Source organism: Silurus meridionalis, chromosome 11 (assembly GCF_014805685.1).
Source record: "Silurus meridionalis isolate SWU-2019-XX chromosome 11, ASM1480568v1, whole genome shotgun sequence".
In the NCBI taxonomy this organism is placed as follows: domain Eukaryota; kingdom Metazoa; phylum Chordata; class Actinopteri; order Siluriformes; family Siluridae; genus Silurus; species Silurus meridionalis.
The window spans coordinates 4,508,345-4,527,875 of NC_060894.1; the positions used below are offsets into that span (position 1 = coordinate 4,508,345).

Genomic DNA, 19,531 nt, shown 5'->3' on the forward strand with positions numbered 1-19,531 from the left:
AAACCAAAAGGAATGACTGATTTTACAAAATGTAGTTAGGCAAAAAGTAAAATTTTTGACTTCGAAAAGAAGTGAACTTAAAGAAAAAGTTTCCCCAAATGGAAATAATTCAGTAAAGTACAGATATGTGAAAAAACTACTTAAGAACAGCAATGAATTACATTTACTTTGTTACTGTCCACCACTGGGTTTGTGGAGGAAGTCCAGAATATTTATTACTGCTGCTGCATTCTTGCACTACATTGTTCTGTTTATACTCACTTCTGGGGTATAGCTTTTAGTTTGTATAGTTTCTACAGTCTTCTTATACAGTACTGTATAATCAAGTATACAGTAGGTTTACTGGTCGGCGCTATATTGGGTTTTCTGTCTTTTCTTGTGTTGTCTGTCTGCACTGTCTGTCTGCACTTTTTGCACTAGGTTGCACTCGATGCCCTTTATGTAGCTTGTGTTGTAGCTCTATGTTGTTTTGTTTGTTGTTGTTTAGTGTAGCACCAGGGTTCCGGAGGAACATTGTCTCGTTTTTACTGTGTACTGTGTACCACTGTGTATAGTAGAAATTACAATAAAAGCCTCTTGACTTGATGTGACTTGACTTGAAAACATCCCCATTACTAGAGTTCAGGAGGAGGGTGTAACTGCATGGTTCCTCCAGAGAGGGCAACATTTCTAAATCTTACATGCAACAGCTTTAAAAAGACTAATTTATGATCCATCTACAAAAGACATATAACACATATATATGCTGAAAACACACACACACACACACACACACACTGTCACTAAATCTTTACCTGGTGTTGTTGTTGGAACTGCATGTCATTTTGTGAAAAAGCCGAAGAAGGATATAGATGGAAAAAGAAGAATACAAATAAATGATTTAACTCCATGCTGTTACACATTATTATGAAATCAACTAAGGCATGTTTGAAAATGTATAAAATCTCAGATGTTTAGGAACAATATAACAAATGGATGTAGTAAAGTGCTATAATTTACTATGACTGTAATGTTCCTATTATCATTTATTTCACAAGATTTTTTCTTAATCAACTAAGTTTATGTTAAAAGACTCTAATGTTACTCTTAGCACAACAATCTATCAATAGAATGATATTAATGAGTCAAACACTGATTGAAATCTAATAAAATATTCATGAGCCCAAAACCTTCTTTTTAACTACTTCCAAAAAATCACGCAAATAAGGTGACAGGTGTTGTGGTGAGTTTGAGTCAGGAGATTCGTCTATCATTTATTACTTTTAAAATTTTCTGACTGCTGTGACCCTAAGCTGAACTGTATGTTGGTAATAAGTAGATACACCAAGTGGCTGCTAGAAACAAATTAAAAACAGAAAGGGCGTTCTCTACACTGACTGGTGCCCTGCTGCATGATAATAATGAGATTCTGAGTGGAAATGCAAGTGTAGTTTTACCTGGAGTTGTTGTGGATATGCATGTAGAAGAATCTATAAAACAAAATGTCATTATTGAAAATACATTGTATTTAACACATATAACACATAACACAATAAATAAAAGAAAATGTTGGTTAGGATTTGTGTAGATATAAATGGAACTAAGTATTTAATTCTATCAATACAAAACTTTTAAATTGAAATGAATTTGACAGCAAATGGTTGCCATAGTATACTAATAAAGTAATATATAAAATTTGTCATGCTTATGTTTCCTGTTGCAATTCATACATACTCATGGACTCATTGGTTGGCTGGCAGAAGTATCCATCATTTGGGAAAGCGTTGATGCAGCCACATGAGGACCTGGTGACGTTATTACAAGACCCATATTGTGTGCACTTTTCACATGGCCAGAAATACTGATCCTCACACTTGCACTGATATTGAGTATCATTCAAACTGCACACTGTAGAATCAAAAAATAATAATGAGGTTAAATTGTTTTAAAACAGTGCTGTGATTTTAAAATATATTTAAAATGAATCTGAGTGATAATTCAATTCAGGTCATTTGCATGTTAAAGATATTTTATAGTGTATGCAGTCAAAGAAAGAACGAAAGAAAGAAAGAAAGAAAGAAAGAAAGAAAGAAAGAAAGAAAGAAAGAAAGAAAGAAAGAAAGAAAGAAAGAAAGAAAGAAAGAAAGAAAGAAAAAGAGAGTCAGCAATAATCTAAATATAAGCCATGGGTTTATTTTTGGAGCTATTTCTGGATGACACGTTTGTTTAAATTATTTTGACCACTGGGTGGCGACATAATAAATTAAAGGGGTTTTAATTTCGAGATAAAAACAGGTTTGAATGTAGCAAGTAAAAATAAAATCTTCTCCCTTATGTAGTGACCTTTTTATAAAATAATAAATCACTAGAGTAATGTAGCAGCAGAGTTAGACTTGATTTCCTCTACCATTTCCAAATGAGTTACTTCAAGTACCACTGTATTTTTGCATATAAAAATCTATTTATTACCTTTTCTTTGCGTTTGTGAGCAGATATTCCACAGTGCAAAGTTAATAAACAAAAACAAGAATTTCTGAATTTCTGAATTCCTGTTTGTGCACAGATTGTTAGATCTGCTATTATTTTACATTTACAAATGTTTCCTCTCAAACTTCATGCCCATTTCTGCATACAATCATAAAGAACTTTTTATTTTGTCAGCACCACCCAGTGACTTAAAAAATTAAAAATCCTGAATGCTGCTACAATGATTGTGTTCTAATCTTAGAATAATATTTTAGTTTAAGGTCATTATAAACAAAGGAGAACAATATCAGTAATATTCTCTATGACTTCATTGTAAGTGGGATCATATCATTTCTAACACAGTGTGATTGTGAGACTCAATAGAAACTGAAAAGTCAGTTACCTGTAGTGATGTTAAGTTCCACAAACTCGACATTACTTATTGTAATAGGAAAACTAAATCTTGTCAAGTAAATCTTTAATTGATTCAGGACTATTATATCTAATGCATCAATCTCAACTTCCATCAGATAATTAGCTGAAAGAAAGGGGAAAATATTGTGTAAATATATAGAAAAAGTTTAACAACAACAACAATAAAAGTAATGAAGAACACTGATCAGAACTGCACATCTTATGCTAGATACTGGGAGAGGTTAAGCTGTGTGTGGTACTGCTGGACATGTAGTTTTACCAGTGGTGGATGAAGTACACAAACCATGTACTTGAGTTGATTATAGATACACTGAGTAAAATATTACTTCAGTAAAAGTGCTTCCTTCAAACCTTCACTTGAGTAAAAGGACAAATGTATTTGCCTTCATATTTACTTAAGCATCCAAAATACTTTGATTTATTAGGGTTTTAATGTTCTCATTATCTTTTTTTTTCACAAGACTCATTGCTTAATCAACTCAGTTTTTTTTTTACTGCTTCAATAAGGCCAACTTCTAAACTAAACTGTTGAACAAGCACACAGGTGTTGTGGTGAGTTTCAGTCAGGAGTTTCTTCGATCATGTATTACTATCAAAATGTTCTGCTTGCTATTGAGCTGACACTGAAATGTATGTTGGTGATAAGTCGATATGAACAAAAAACAATCAAAACAAGTTTAAAACAGAACAAATAAAATATTTAACTTTGAAATGTAGTAAAAACGGTTCCCCAAATGTAAATAATTTCAGTAAAGTACAGATACGTAAAAAAGCTACTTAAGTAAAGTAATGAATTACATTTACTTTGTTACTGTCCACCACTGGGTTTGTGGTGGAAATCCAGAACACACACACACACACACACACACACACACACACACAGACACACACACACACACACACACACACACACACACACACACACACACACACACACACTGTCATTGAATCTTTACCTGGTGGTGTTGTTGAAACTGCATGTCATTTTATGAAAAAGGCAAAGAAGAACATAGATGGAAAAAGAAGAATACAAATAAATTATTAAACTCCATGCTGTTAAACATCATTATAAAATCAACGTATGCATGTTTAAATATGTATAAGATCTCAGACCATTAATAACAATATATTGGATGAAAAAAGTGAAGTACTATGATTTATTATGGCTATAATGTTCCTATTATAATTTTTTTCACAAGACTATTTGCTTAATCAACTCAGTTTATGTGAAAAGACTCTAATGCTACTCTTAGTGCACCAATTTATTAATAGAATTATATTAATGAGTCAAACACTGATTGAAATCTATTACATTTATATTGAGCCCCAAACCTTCTTCTCAACTAATTCCAAAAAATGTCCCAAATAAGGCTACAGGTGCTGTGGCAAGTGAGAGACAGGAGTTTCTTCCATGGGTTATTACAATCAAAATGTTCTTCTTTCTGTTGAACTGAAGCTGCATTGTATATTGGTGATAAGTAGATACCACCAAGGGGCAACTAAAACAAGTTTAAAACAGAGAATGTGCTCTACCCTGATTGGTGGCTTGCTGTGTGTTTGAGCAGTTAAGTTTTTATTCACTCATAAATCAAAAGGAACAACTGATTTCACAAAATGTAGTTAGGCAAAAAGTAAGATTTTTGACTTTGAAATGTCATGAACTTAAAGAAAAAGTTTCCCCAAATGGAAATAATTCAATAAAGTACAGATACGTGAAAAAAAAAACTACTTAAGAACAGCAATTTATTACATTTACTTTGTTATTGTCCACCACTGGGTTTGTGGAGGATGTTCAGAAAACCTGCCCATTACTAGAGTTCAGGAGGAGGGTGTAATTGTATGGTTCCTCCAGAGAGGGCAACATTTCTAAATCTTACATGCAACAGCTTTAAAAAGACACATTTATGATCTATTTACAAAAGACATATAACACATCTATATGCTGAACACACACACACACACACACACACACACACACACACACACACACACACACACACACACACACACACACAAACACACACACATACACACATACACACTGTCACTGAATCTTTACCTGGTGTTGTTGTTGGAACTGCATGTAATTTTGTGAAAAAGCCAAAGAAAGGCATAGATGGAAAAAGAATTATACAATTAAATGATGTAACTTCATGCTGCTACACATTATTATGAAATCAACTAAGGCATGTTTAGAAATTTATAATATCTCAGATGTTTAAAAACAATATAACAAATGGATGTAGTAAAATACTATGATTTATTATGGCTATAATGTTCCTATTATCATTTATTTCACAAGACTCTTTGCTTAATCAACTCAGTTTATGTTAAAAGACTCTAATGTTACTCTTAGCACAACAATCTATCAATAGAATGATATTAATGAGTCAAACACTGATTGAAATCTAATAAAACCAATCATGAGCCCAAAACCTTATTTTTAACCACTTCCAAAAAATCATGCAAATAAGGTGACAGGTGTTGTGGTGAGTTTGAGTCAGGAGATTCTTTCATCATTTATTACTATCAAACTTTTCTGCCTTCAGTTGAACATTAACGAGAGCTAAAAAAAAATTTCAAACAGAGAGGGCGTTCTCTACACTGACTGGTGCCTTGCTGTAAGATTATAATGAGATTCTGCGGGGGGAAAAGCAAGTGTATTTTTACCTGGAGTTGTTGTGGATATGCATGTAGAAGAATCTATAAAACAAAATGTCATGATTAAAAATACATTATATTTAACACACTCTATGAAAATAAAAAAATGTTGGTTAAGATTTGTGTAGATTTAAATGCACCTAAGTATTTAATTCTATCAATACAAAAACTTCAAAAACTTAAAATAATTTGACAGCAAATGGTTGCCATAGTATACTAATAAAGTAATATATTAACTTAAATTTGTCATGCTTATGTTTCCTGTTGCAATTCATACATACTCATCGACTCATTGCTTGGTTGGCAGAAGTATCCATCATTTGGGAAAGCATTGATGCAGCCACATGAGGAACTGGTGACATTATTACAAGACCCATATTGTGTGCACTTTTCACATGGCCAGAAATACTGATCCTCACACTTGCACTGATATTCAGTATCATTCAAACTGCACACTGTCGAATCAAAAAACATAATGAGGTGAAATTGTGTTAAAACAGTGCTGTGAATTTAAAATATATTTTAAATGATTCTGAGTTATAATTAAAATCAGGTCATAAGGTATTTTTTAGAGTATGCAATCATAAAGAAAGAAAGAAAGAAAGAAAGAAAGAAAGAAAGAAAGAAAGAAAGAAAGAAAGAAAGAAAGAAAGAAACATTTAGCAATAATCTTAATATAAGAGATGTTTTTATTTTTGGAGCTATTTGTAGATGATACGTTTGTTTGATTTATTGACCACTGGGTGGCGACATACTAAATAAAAGAAGTTTTATTTTCTAAATAAAAACAGGTGTGAATTTAGCGAGTAAAAATAAAATCTTCTCTTAAATGTTGTGATCTTTTATAAAATAATAAATCACTAGAGTATGTTAGCAGCAGAGTTAGACTTGTTTTCCTCTACCATTTCCAAATGAGTTACTTCAATAACCACTGTAGTTTTGGATATGAAAATCTATTTATTGCCTTTTCTTTGAGTTTGTGAGCAGATATTCCACAGTGCAAAGTTAATAAACAAAAACAAGCATTTCATAATTTCTGAATTCCTGCTTGCACACATTATTTTATTAAATAATGTGCTATTAAAATAAATAATGCTGTTATTTATTTGTTAATAATGTTAAATGCTGTTAATAATGCTGTTCAAATAATAATGCTATTATTTTACATTAAAAAATTATTCCTCTCCAACTTCATGCCCATTTCTGCATACAATCATAAAGAACTTTTTATTTTGTCAGCACCACCCAGTGACTTAAAAATAAAATATCCTGAACGCTGCTACAATGATTGCGTTCAAATCTCAAGATAATATTTTAGTTTAAGGTCATTAAAAACACAGAGAGAGAACAATATCAGTTATATTCTGTATGACTCTATTAAAAGTGGGATCATATCATTTCTAACACAATGTGACTGTGAGACTCAATAGAATCTGAAAAGTCAGTTACCTGTAGTGATGTTAAGTTCCACAAACTCGACATTACTTATTGTAATGGGGAAACTTAATGCTGTCAATTGGTTCCTCAATTGATTCAGGACTATTATATCTAATGCATCAATCTCAACTTCCATCAGATAATTAGCTGAAAAAAAGGGGGAAATATTGTGTAATAATATGGAAAAAGTTTAATAGCAACAACTACAAAAAAAGTAATGAAGAACACTGGTCAGAACTGCACATCTTATGCTAGGTTAAGCTGTGTATGCTACTGCTGGACATGTAGTTTTACCAGTGGTGGAAGAAGTACACAAACCATGTACTTGAGTTGATTAGAGTTACACTGAGTAAAATATTACTTCAGTAAAAGTGCTTCCTTCAAACCTTCACCTGAGTAAAAGCACAAATGTATTTGCCTTCATATTTATTTAAGAATCCAAAGTACTATGATTTATTTTGGCTATAATGTTCCTATTATCTTCTTTTTTTACGAAAATGTGTTCTACCCTGACTGGAGATTTGCTGTGTGTTTAACCAGTTTAGTTTTTATCCACTCATAAATAAAAAGGAACAACTGATTTCACAAAATGCAGTTGAGTAAAAAGTAAGATTTTAAACTTTGAAATGTAGTGAACTTAAAAAAAAGTTTCCCCAAATGGAAATAATTTAGTAAAGTACAGATACATTAAAAAGCTACTTAAGTACTGTAATGAATTACATTCACTTTTGTTACTGTCCACCACTGTGTTTGTGGAGGAAGTCCAGAAAATCTACCCCTTACTGATCTTCAGGAGTAGGGTTTAACTGCATGGTTATTTCAAAGAGGGCAACATTTCTAAATCTTACATACAACAGCTTTAAAAAAGACTAATTTATGATCCAGCTCAAAAAGACATATTACACATCTATATGCTGCACACACACACACACACACACACACACACACACACACACACTGTCATTGAATCTTTACCTGGTGGTGTTGTTGTTGATGGAACTGCATGTCATTTTGTGAAAAAGCCAAAGAACATAGATGGAAAAAGAAGAATACAAATAAATTATTAAACTCCATGCTGTTAAACATTATTATGAAATTAACTTAGGCATGTTTAAATATGTATAAGTTCTCAGACCAATAATAACAATATATTGGTTGGAGGAAGTGAAGTACTCTGATTTATTATGGCTATAATTCGCCTAGTATATTTTTTTCCACAAGACTATTTGCTTAATCAACTCAGTTTATGTGAAAAGACTCTAATGCTACTCTTAGTGCACCAATTTATTAATAGAATAATATTAATGAGACAAACGCTGATTGAAATCTATTACATTTATAATGAGCCCCAAACCTTCTTTTCGAATACTTCCAAAAAATGGCCCAAATAAGGCTACAGGTGCTGTGGCAAGTGAGAGACAGGAGTTTCTTCCATGGGTTATTACAACTAAAATGTTCTGCTTGCTGTTGAACTGAAGCTGCATTGTATATTGGTGCTGAGTAGATACCACCATGCGGCAACTAAAACAAGTTTAAAACAGAGAATGTGCTCTACCCTGATTGGTGGCTTGCTGTGTGTTTGAGCAGTTAAGTTTTTAGCCACTCATAAATCAAAAGGAACAACTGATTTCACAAAATGTAGTTGAGTAAAAGTAAGATTTTAATCTTTGAAATGGAGTGAACTTAAAGAAAAAGTTTCCCCAAATGAAAATAATTCAGTAAAGTACAGATACTGTACATGAAAAAGCTACTTAAGTACAGTACTGAATTACATTTATGTTGTTTCTGTCCACCACTGTGTTTGTGGAGGAAGTCCAGGAAAACCTACCCATTACTAGAGATCAGGAGGAGGCTGTAACTGCATGGTTATTTCAGAGAGGGCAATATTTCTAAATCTTACGTGCAACAGCTGTAAAAAGACAAATTTTTGATCCATCTACGAAAGACATATGCTGCATGCACGCACACACACACACACACACACACACACACACACACACACACACACACACACACACACAATCATTGAATCTTTACCTGGTGTTGTTGTTGGAACTGCATGTCATTTTGTGAAAAAGCCAAAGAAGGGAATAGATGGAAAAAAAGAATACGAATAAATGATTTAACTCCATGCTGTTAAAGATTATTATAAAATCAACTAAGGCATGTTTAAAAATGTATAATACCCCAGATGTTTAAAAACAATATAACAAATGGATGTAGTAAAGTACTATAATTGATTATGGCTATAATGTTTTTATTGTCATTTATTCCACAAGATTTTTTGCTTAATCAACTCAGTTTATGTGAAAAAGACTCTAATGTTACTCTTGGCACAAAAATCTATATAAATAATCATGAGCCAAAACCTTTTTTTTAACTACTTTCAAAAAAATCACGCAAATAAGACCACAAGTGGTGTAGTAAGTTCGAGTCAGGAGATTCTTCCATCATTTTGTAACTGTATGTTGGTGATAAGTAGATACACCAAACGGCAGCTAAAACAAATTCAAAACAGAGCATGTGCTCTACACTGACAGGTGTCTTGCTGCATGATTATAATGAGATTTTGATGGGATATACAAATGTATTTTTACCTGGAGTTGTTGTGGATATGCACATAGAAGGATCTAGAAAACAAAATGTCATGATTAAAAATTAAATATACATTGTATTTAACCCACACCAACTTTTTCCCTGAGATATTTTAAAAATAAATAAGGTTTATACTTACTCATCAACTCAGTGTTTGGTTGGCAGAATTGTCCATCATTTGGGAAAGCGTTGATGCAGCCACATGAGGAACTGGTGTCATTATTACAAGACCCATATTTTGTGCACTTTTCACATGGCCAGAAATACTGATCCTCACACCTGCACTGATATTCAGTATTATTCAAACTGCACACTGTGGAATCAAAAAATAATAATTCATTTGTATTTGTAATTTGTTGTGTTGGATGTGTTTGTAAAGCAGACTTTAAAAACATTAGTTATGAGTATGTCACATTATGCTCACAGTACTTGTACAATGTACAATGATAATGAAAGAAGGGAGAATATCATGTAATCTAAACCCAGCTGGGATTGGTACATTTAGCATAGTGTAAAATATCTTACAGCATGAAACATATAACGTAGATTCAGACACATATTTTACCTGTTGTAATATTAAAGCTGTTGATTTCTGTGGTGTTGTCAATTTGAAAAGAAGTCATAGACTGCAGTGATAATCTGATTTGGTCATAAATTGCTTGTGACACATTCACCTCTATGATTATCATGTATTGTGTCATATTGGTATTCACTGTGTTCACTGGAAAAAAAAATCACGTGATTTGGTTATTTAGGTGACTATATATATATATATATATATATATATATATATATATATATATATATATATATATATATATAAAACAGACAAATATATCATAATCTCAATGCAGGATGTTTAAACATAACTTTTATTAAATTTTATTTACCATCTCGTTTTTCCCTTAAATGATGCGTTTGTCCCTCTGTGTAACCAAACTGAATTTTATTGGCAGGAAAAAAATAATAATTAGGCATAAAGTTGCAAAATATTTGTTGCTGTAATAATCATTTTTAGATTAAAAATTATCGTAAAATTTACATTAAAAATATCTTATTTTACTTTCTAGATTTTACTTTAGAATTTAGACAGTAACAAACAGTTTCATTAAAGAAGAAGGCTCATGAATTAAAAATGAATAAATAAATCAGTTTATATGTTTTTTATATGCTTTTACATTTTAAATAATTTTCAGTACCTTTCTGCTAATTATTTAGATTTTTTTGTCTTTAGACTTTGCATTAGAAATCTTGCAACTTGACAATGTCTGACAAGACGTTTTTAAATATTACCTCTACAATCATGTCTGAAATTTCCAGAAATTCTTGTGATCTTGCCACTTGCATGTAAATAAGCAAGATGGCAACAAATCTCAGGAAATTTTCCAATCTTATCACTGTAAAATAAAGTAAAATAAAAAAAAACATTAATTCATGTTTATAAATACAATTTATAAACAATAAAAAAAACAATAAATTCATAAACGTATAAAATATTTTTCTACATCAGTAGTTTCATTTCTAGGTCCATACCAACCTCCCAGCATCATTGTTTCTAAAGCTGGTCATTCAATCAATTCTTCAAAAGATTCTTTATCTATTGTTGTCTAGACATGACAAGCTGGAGCATTGAATGATTATTATTAATCAAAAATTTTCTCTCCATCTCCGTCAAACTCTTCAGTCAATTACAGGTATAATTAAAGCTAGTAAGAAAGGCAAAAGTAAAACCCAACAGTCAGCACATTGCTCTGAATGGTAAACTGAACCTTTTAAACAGGACATGCTGGAACACTGTCAGAAAGGAACTGGTTGTTTTAGTCACCGCTCCCTGCATATCAGCACATCAGATCTGCAGGTTTAATCAGATTGATCTGAGTTTCTTTTTAAAATCAGTAGATATGTTTTTGGTGAGCATGTCTCATCAACAAACAATTGTATACTGTATATAAGACTGCACTTATGGTGTTCTGTAATTTACTTTTAATTTACTTGTAAATGACTTTCAGATGTACCATAAACTGAATTAACCTTTATCATTGTCATGCCAAAACTACATCAGCAAATCTTGTTTATAACACAGTTTAAACTTCAAACCTTGACAACCATTTAACATATTAAAATCTTAAAGCAAGTCCAACTAAAAGCAGACAGGTGAAAAAGGAGCATGTATTATTGAGCTCTGTACTATATATAGAAAAGAAAATGTTAGATCTCTGCTTTCTATTCAATCACTATAAAAACAAATTATTCAGTGACCACGATGAAGCTAAAAAGGAAAGATACTGTATATCAAAAAAATTACAAATCTGTGTCCAAATTGTTTATACTACTTTTTTATACAATATTAAGCACTTCTCTATTCAGTAGTATGATGAGTAAAGCAGCATGTAATAATTCTTTTATATTTCCTCATACTCTATATGTTAATAATTCCTGGTTTGGATTACTGACTTACTATTTAGGTACATTTATTATGGAAGTCCTAAAAGGTACTGAAGTCCTAAGAGGCATTATAATATTTTTTCTGTCTTGTTTTCTCATGATTTCATCATAATGAGTTGTGTCATGATCATGTAAATAATGTAATTTACAATAAAAAAAACATTTCTCGTTATCACAATTTAATGTTCTTGTGATCTTTACATAAACATTGTTTCCTCGGGATCTGTACTTATTTTCATACAGACGATGAGTGAAAAAAACAAGTATGTCTAGCTATAAAAATGCTCCAAATAGGCTTCTGTATTCAGGAATTGAAATCTGGAAAGTCCAGTCAGCCCGTTTGTATTTGTTTTGTGAAGAGACCAGACACTCGTCTTTCCTATTATTGTGGTCAAGACAACCTTTGTAAAGTCCATGACCATTACTAGAGACAAGACACAATGAGTAGAGGCCAAGTCAAGAACAAGTCTGAATAAAATGAGACCAAAAGATTTAGACTAAAAAACACCCTTTCAATAGGGAAAGATTTTACTTCAACAATTTTGCTTCATCATACATTGTTCCAACTATTTGGAACAATCTCAATCAGAACTTAAGTCCCATAGTCCTAAGTACACAATGTAGTTATTTGTGCTTACTCATTTGTCACTTGTGAATAAAGCATGAAAATAAAGCACAAAAATGTTTTTAACCTTGTTTTGCAGCATACCTGTACATGTACCTGTATAGCCATCTACTATTCAAGCAGAACAACAGCATAATGGCATATACTGTCTAAAAAAATATTTTCATATGAAAACCAGATAAAGGACGTGAACTATAAGGGTTTCTTAACATGAGTCTTGAGTTTTATGGTCTACTTCCTCTAATGTTCTGGAATCTCTACATCAGGTAGAAACTGTATCTCAAACACATTTTTGTCATTTTTGTTTGTTTGCCAGATATTCTACATGGATTCCCAGAACCATAACACAAACACAAACACACACACACACACACACACACACACACACACACACACACACACACACACACATAATATGTTAAATTCGTTAAATATGCATGTAATTCTTGTAAATAATAATTTTGTAACAGCAAACCGGATAGAACAATGCAGACCGGTGACATCAAAAGACAAAACAAAGCATCTAAGGAAAGTTTTTCAGCCACCATTTAAAACCAGAACCAGCCATTAGTGTGCCTAAATAGGGATTCAACAAATCTTTTGAAATGTACTAGAACAATTAACACAATTTCTACACTATATGGACAGAAGTTGATGGACTCCTGAACATCACACCCATATATGGTTCTTCAACCTGCTTATACAAACCTATAAGCACACAACTGCATAGCACATCTTTGGGGTTTTGTAGCCTTAAGATTTCTCTTCATTGGAACTAAATATCCCAAACCTGTTTTGGCACGACGTTGCTTCTGTGCTCCACAAAGACATAGTTAGGTAAGGTTAGAGAAAGATCTTTAGTGGACTGTACAGAGCCCTGACCTTAACCCCACTAAACACTTCTGGGGTAAAATCGACACATGACTGCACCCCAGGCCTCACTAATCAACATTGTGCCTGATCTCATGAATGTCCTTGTGGCTAAATGATCACAAATCCCCAAAAATCTAGTGGTAAAACTTCGAATGGAGCTTTTTTTAACAGCAACAATGGGACTAGATATGGAATGAGATATTAAGAAACTATCAGATTTACTCTAGACTTGATAGCAGATCGAAAGTGCAAAAGTAACCCAGATGCTGATTTCCTGATGAATGGAACATAATACTTTTGCTTTCTACAATCTCAACAAGTCTGATGTGTTTCCTTCTATGCAAATAAGAACATCTAATTGCAATTAATTTCTAAAAGATAGTACTGCTACATTCTTATATAAAAGTCTAAAAGATATATAACTTACCTTTATATTCCATGGTGCTCAGGTAGGTTTTGGGACTCCAGCTGGTTTCTCTTTGGTGCCTCTGTGTAAAACACAAGAGCTACTGAGCAAATTCCAAAGACAGCCAGAAGCACTACTAGAATTTTTACATTCTTCACAGAAGGAAATTAATCCATAAACGAGATAAAAATCACTGCTTAAGACCAGATGATAATAGAAAAAATTATTTGGTCTTTTGCAGCTTTTCGAATTTGTAACTACATATGAACAGCATGTGACATATTACAGTGTCATCATTTATTTTTTATAAAAAACAAAATGAAAAGGAAAAACAATGTGTGAAACTCTAAGTACATCTTCTGATCTGATAGTTTGTAAAACCAGCTTTAGCAACAATAACTTGAAGTAATTGTGTTCTGTGTGACTTTATCAGTTTCTCACATCACTGTGAGGGAATTTTGGGTCACTTGATTATTGAGGTTTGCAGGCATTTGTTTTTGGACGGCTATCTTAAGGTTTTAAATCAGGACTTTGAAGTTGAGTTCTGGATTTTGACTGGGTCAATGCAACACCTTGATTCTGTTCTTTTTTCAGCCATTTTGTTGTAGATTTGTGTGTGTGCTTGGGATCATTGTCTTATTGCATGACTCACTTTTTCAAAACAAGCCCAAATGATCACCCCTCCACCACAGTGCTTGACAGTTGTTATCAGATATCCATGCTGATATGCAGTGTTTCGTTTTTTTGGTCTTGTCTGTCCAAAGGCCCTTGTTACAGAAGTCTTGAAACATTTCCAGACAAACTATATTTATCTTCTTCTTTTTGAATGGTCTAGACCAGTAACCTCTTTAAACTTGGGCTAAAATGATTAGCGGCACCTGGCTGCTACTTAATTTCTTAAATCCTATGGAAGGTGTACATAGTTTTTCACACATGGCTTTTCTATTTTAGCTTTATTTTTGTTTTAATAAATATATAAATAAATATATACAGTATTTCAACCAAAATATTAAACTTTTTTCAAATTCATTTACATTTATTTCTAGTATGCAATATAACATATAACCAGTTTCTTTTTTGTTTAATTGTAAATAATATTTGGTTCTTTTTAGGTTGTGCATGCAAAATCATTCCAATTGCAGGATTATCTGTTTAGATACCCAATATATTAGTTTATTTTTTTTAAAAAGTATAATCGTTAAACAATTATAATATTTAAAGATAAAAGGGGTACTTAGTATTAAATAAATAAATAAAGATATGGTTTATTCATACTGTTTGGGAAAAACTAAACTACACAATTTAAATTCCTGTAATAATTTTATAAATAAAGCATGAATAATTCATTAATAAGAAAAAAGATATTAAAAATTCATTTATTAGTAAGACATGCTTTGTTCTCCCAAAAGGTCTATATAGAAAACACAGTGTTATTAATATTTTTAACAAGTTTTTTAAGTCTTACCTTGGCTCCAACTGGCCCACATTTATCTCACTGAAGATGAGTAGCTTTGCCAGAAACTGGCCAGGAATCTATGGCTTTTTTGCTTTTTCACACCCAACAGCTGATCATACAGATGCATTATCATTAAAATGTAAACCTTTTATGTCTGAATACTGGCCAGACCAGTTTGAATTCTTTTTCCGCATTCTTTTGCATTTAGTGTTTAATGATCAAGTTATGGTGAGGCAGATTTTAAGGATCATGGCATTTCAGATAACTTGGATAAACTGACTATTAGAAAAAGTATATTGTAAAATGAATTGTTTGTTTTCTGCTTTGTCTTTTAAGGGATTTCACACATTTCAGGACACTCACTAATCTCATTAGTTGCTTATCTTGATGAAGTGACAAACAGGATTTGCCTCACAGTCCTAAGAAATATGTTTTTTGTGACACGTCAAAAAAAATAAGGTTTTGCTCTTATTTTTTTATAGGTTTTTCAGTGGGCAAGCATCTAGACATAATGATCCACAGATTCAGTGATCATTTTGGTGTAAATTTACAGTAAAATACAGCATTTATACAGGACCACTCCCGTAATTAACATTTACAGTATATCACTGTTCTTACCAAATACAGTATCCTACCGTAATATACATGCAATTATGTACGTCCCTAACTGCATCAAAGAGCACGATTTGTTAAAACTATGTGATCATTACCACCCGATCCCCAGGCTAAACCCTCCATATGCATACTGGCACTCAACCACGCCTCCATGTTAAAATTACAGCTGATGGACAGAGCAGGTGCTACAAATGATATATTAGAATTACGTTTTGCCATATAGAATATAATAGCCTTTATTTGTCACATATACATTACAGCACGGTGAAATTTGTTCTTCGCATATCCCAGCATGCTCAGAAGCTGGGGTCAGAGCGCAGGGTGAGCCATGATACGGCGCCCCTGGAGCACAGAGGGTTAAGGGCCTTGTTTAAGGGGCCAAGAGTGGCAGGTCGGCGATACCGGTGTTTGAACATCCAGCCTTCCGACCAATAACCCAGCACCTTAACTACTGAGCTACCACTCTCTTTTTTATATATATCCCCAATTTATATTATATAATATTGTATATCAGAGTTCCCAGGTAAAGAGTTGAGAACAGTGTGGAATTTGCCCTACACTGTCTTGTGTTGTCTTTGCACTGTCTGTCTTGTACTGTTTGCACCAGGTTGCACACGATGCACTTTATGTGGTGAGGACACTTACCAGTCCTCAGCTCAGTGTTTTCTGTTATGTAGCTTTATGTTGTCTATGTAGCACCAGGGTCTTGGAGGAACGTTGTTTCACTTCACTGTGTACTGCATCAGCGATATATGGTTGAAATGACAATAAAAGCTTCTTGACTTGACTTGACTTGACTTGACTTAAATGTTTGCAAGGGAATAAACAAAAGTCTAACATTATTAAGGTCAAACCAAACTGAAGTAAGAATTTCTCTCTTCTAAAAGGAAGCACCATCCATTTACCCTTTTCACAGGGACGCTAATGAAGAATAATAGATGACAAACTTACACTTATAAAAAACATTTTTATTCATTCTTTATCACTGCAGTATTTGTGTAAAGCTGCTTTGAGACGATGTTCATTGTTGAAAGCGCAATACTAATAAATATGGATTAAAAAATAGAAGCTCACAGAAGCTTTAAAACTACACACAAACTGACCGAAGTACATAAACACAGTCAGGTTTTATGATTTGATCAGTTATTTTTTATGTAAACTTAAGTTTGAACTTTTCTCCCGAGTTGCATATCTGTCAGCTTAATAACCATTTAATTAAAAGGTTGTGAGCTATAGCTTTAGAGAACATTCCTGTTTTATATGCATGTAACATGTGAATGCAGTTCATAGTGATTATCTATATAATGGAACTTAAAATTATTTAAAAAAATGTACGTAATGAGGCCCTGTTTGTGGAAGTTTCTTCATTATAAAGACAAGGCAGAAACAAAATACATTACCATACTGAACATTGTTTTATTACAGACTTGTGAAGTTTTTAAATACTCTGACTGTGGGGTTTAGTTTCAGTTTCATTCCACATCCACCTCAAAATACTATTTCCAGGATGAAATGATGATCAAATGAAATATGTGAATAGCAAGAATGACAAAAGGACTAAAATAGGTACACAAGAAAATAGAAGCATGATGCTGTAGGTGTTAACTCTGGGCTTTCTTCTGCTGTTTCGCCTTCAATCTGGCATTGTACACGCCGTTGTTGTAACCTTCTCGGTTTCTCGCAATCTCAACTGCAAAAAAATGGATTCTGGTGGCTGGAAAGGCACAAATACAATTAGATATATTATAGATTCCATTGTTCTTCACTAACTTAAATGTTTTGTGGAGCAAAGGTTGAGGCATCTTTCACCAAATATCTTATATAGGAACAGTTATATTCTATTTTATTAACTTTAAAAATTGTTGTTTTTTTTTTTAGAAATATAAGTAATTATGGCATGTTCAAAAGTTGCGATACTCATGAACAGTTTATGGCTTGATTGTTGTTTGGGACTCCTTTTTACATGTGCAATAACTTTTATAATTGTTATTGTAGTCTCACTTTTTTTTTTCACTGCTGCTACACATTTTATCTAACTTAATATAAACCTTAATATGTACATTTATTTATACTTTCTATTTGAATCTTAATTTTGATTTTTTTAATGCAAGCAACTGCAACTAAACAATTCCCCTATGGGACCAATAACATTTTCTGATTCTGATAGAGTAAATATAAATAGTAGCGCCATCTTGTGACGAAATTGGTTGGCCCATCCTGATAGTCTGCTATTATACATTTGGACGCATCCTGCTAGTATGCTATACATATACACACATACACAATAAACACATCATGCTAGTCTGCTTTTACATGCTGTTTTTCCTTTTACACTTTATAAAATCTTTAAGTTAATGATTTCCTCAGTAGGCTTTATGCACAGGTGGAAATGTTTTTAATATATTTGTTTGCAAGCCAATGAATGCATTACAGTGCATCATAAGCCAGGTATTGCAACATACCAAATATCGTGTTTTCCTCTGTGTAGTCCTTTTCACAGTCCAGATGCAGTAATGTACCGTAGTTAAAATCTTCAACCAGGGTTTCAAAATGCAGCTTTTAAAATAATGCATTTGTAAGAGTAGATTTTTTTACTGCAGCAATACACAGTGAAGTCTTGATTTTTGCATTATAAAAGGTTCAATATTTATTGTGTGCATTGCGGTTTGCACGTGGCATCATTGAGCAGTAAACGTTTCTTTGACTCTGTTAAAAAACAGCATGTGTTTGCGTACAAACCCAATTTCAAAAACATTTGGGACACTGTACAAACTGTGGATAAAATAGGAATGCAATAATTTACAAATCTAATAAACTTATATTTTATTCACAATAGAATATGGATAACATATCAAATGTTGAAAGTGAGACATTTTGAAATGTCATTCCAAATATTGGCTCATTTTGGATTTCATGAGAGCTACACGTGCCAAAAAAGTTGGGACAGGTAGCAATAAGAGGCTGGAGAAGTTAAATGTACATATAAGGAACAGCTGGAGGACCAATTTGCAACTTATTAGGTCAATTGGCAACATGATTTGGTATAAAAAGAGCCTCTCAGTGTGATAGGATCACCCCCAATGCTGTGGCGAAAAATAGTGGCGCAATATCAGAAAGGAGTTTTTTTTAGAGAACAATTGCAAAGAGTTTGAAGTTATCATCATCTACAGTGCTTAATATCATCCAAAGATCCAGAGAATCTGGAACAATCTTTGTGCAAAAGGGTCAAGGCCGGAAAACCAAACTAGATGCCTTTGATCTTCGGGCCCTTAGACAGCACTGCATCACATACAGGAATGCTAGTGTAATGAAAATCACAACATGGGCCCAGGAATACTTCCAGAAAACATTGTCGGTGAACACAATCCACCGTGCTATTCGCCGTTGCCGGTATAAATATAGGTCATAGGTCTATAGGTCAAAAAAGAAGCCATATCTAAACATGATCCAGAAGCGCAGACGTTATCTCTGGGCCAAGGCTCATTTAAAATGGACTGTGGCAAAGTGGAAATCTGTTCAGACGAATCAAAATTTGAAG

General features: G+C 32.8%; 2 protein-coding genes across 4 annotated transcripts in view; both read right to left on the reverse strand.

Annotated features, from left to right (window-relative positions):
* LOC124393668 overlaps positions 1 to 15,490 on the reverse strand; it is a 100,235-nt gene extending 84,745 nt beyond the window's left edge. The window contains exons 1-18 of the mRNA XM_046861629.1: positions 15,388 to 15,490; positions 13,944 to 14,004; positions 10,867 to 10,970; positions 10,464 to 10,512; positions 10,139 to 10,294; positions 9,713 to 9,886; positions 9,576 to 9,608; positions 9,016 to 9,033; positions 7,954 to 7,977; positions 6,991 to 7,125; positions 5,823 to 5,996; positions 5,551 to 5,583; positions 4,940 to 4,957; positions 3,837 to 3,854; positions 2,849 to 2,983; positions 1,714 to 1,887; positions 1,437 to 1,469; positions 795 to 812 (exon numbers count right to left, since the gene is read on the reverse strand). Of these exons, the coding sequence (XP_046717585.1) occupies positions 795 to 812; positions 1,437 to 1,469; positions 1,714 to 1,887; positions 2,849 to 2,983; positions 3,837 to 3,854; positions 4,940 to 4,957; positions 5,551 to 5,583; positions 5,823 to 5,996; positions 6,991 to 7,125; positions 7,954 to 7,977; positions 9,016 to 9,033; positions 9,576 to 9,608; positions 9,713 to 9,886; positions 10,139 to 10,294; positions 10,464 to 10,512; positions 10,867 to 10,970; positions 13,944 to 13,956 (1,309 nt within the window). The 5' untranslated portion in view covers positions 13,957 to 14,004; positions 15,388 to 15,490. The remainder of the gene's footprint in view (positions 1 to 794; positions 813 to 1,436; positions 1,470 to 1,713; positions 1,888 to 2,848; positions 2,984 to 3,836; positions 3,855 to 4,939; positions 4,958 to 5,550; positions 5,584 to 5,822; positions 5,997 to 6,990; positions 7,126 to 7,953; positions 7,978 to 9,015; positions 9,034 to 9,575; positions 9,609 to 9,712; positions 9,887 to 10,138; positions 10,295 to 10,463; positions 10,513 to 10,866; positions 10,971 to 13,943; positions 14,005 to 15,387) is intronic.
* LOC124393669 (adhesion G protein-coupled receptor F5-like) overlaps positions 1 to 19,531 on the reverse strand; it is a 57,779-nt gene that overhangs the window by 16,322 nt on the left and 21,926 nt on the right. The window lies entirely within an intron of this gene.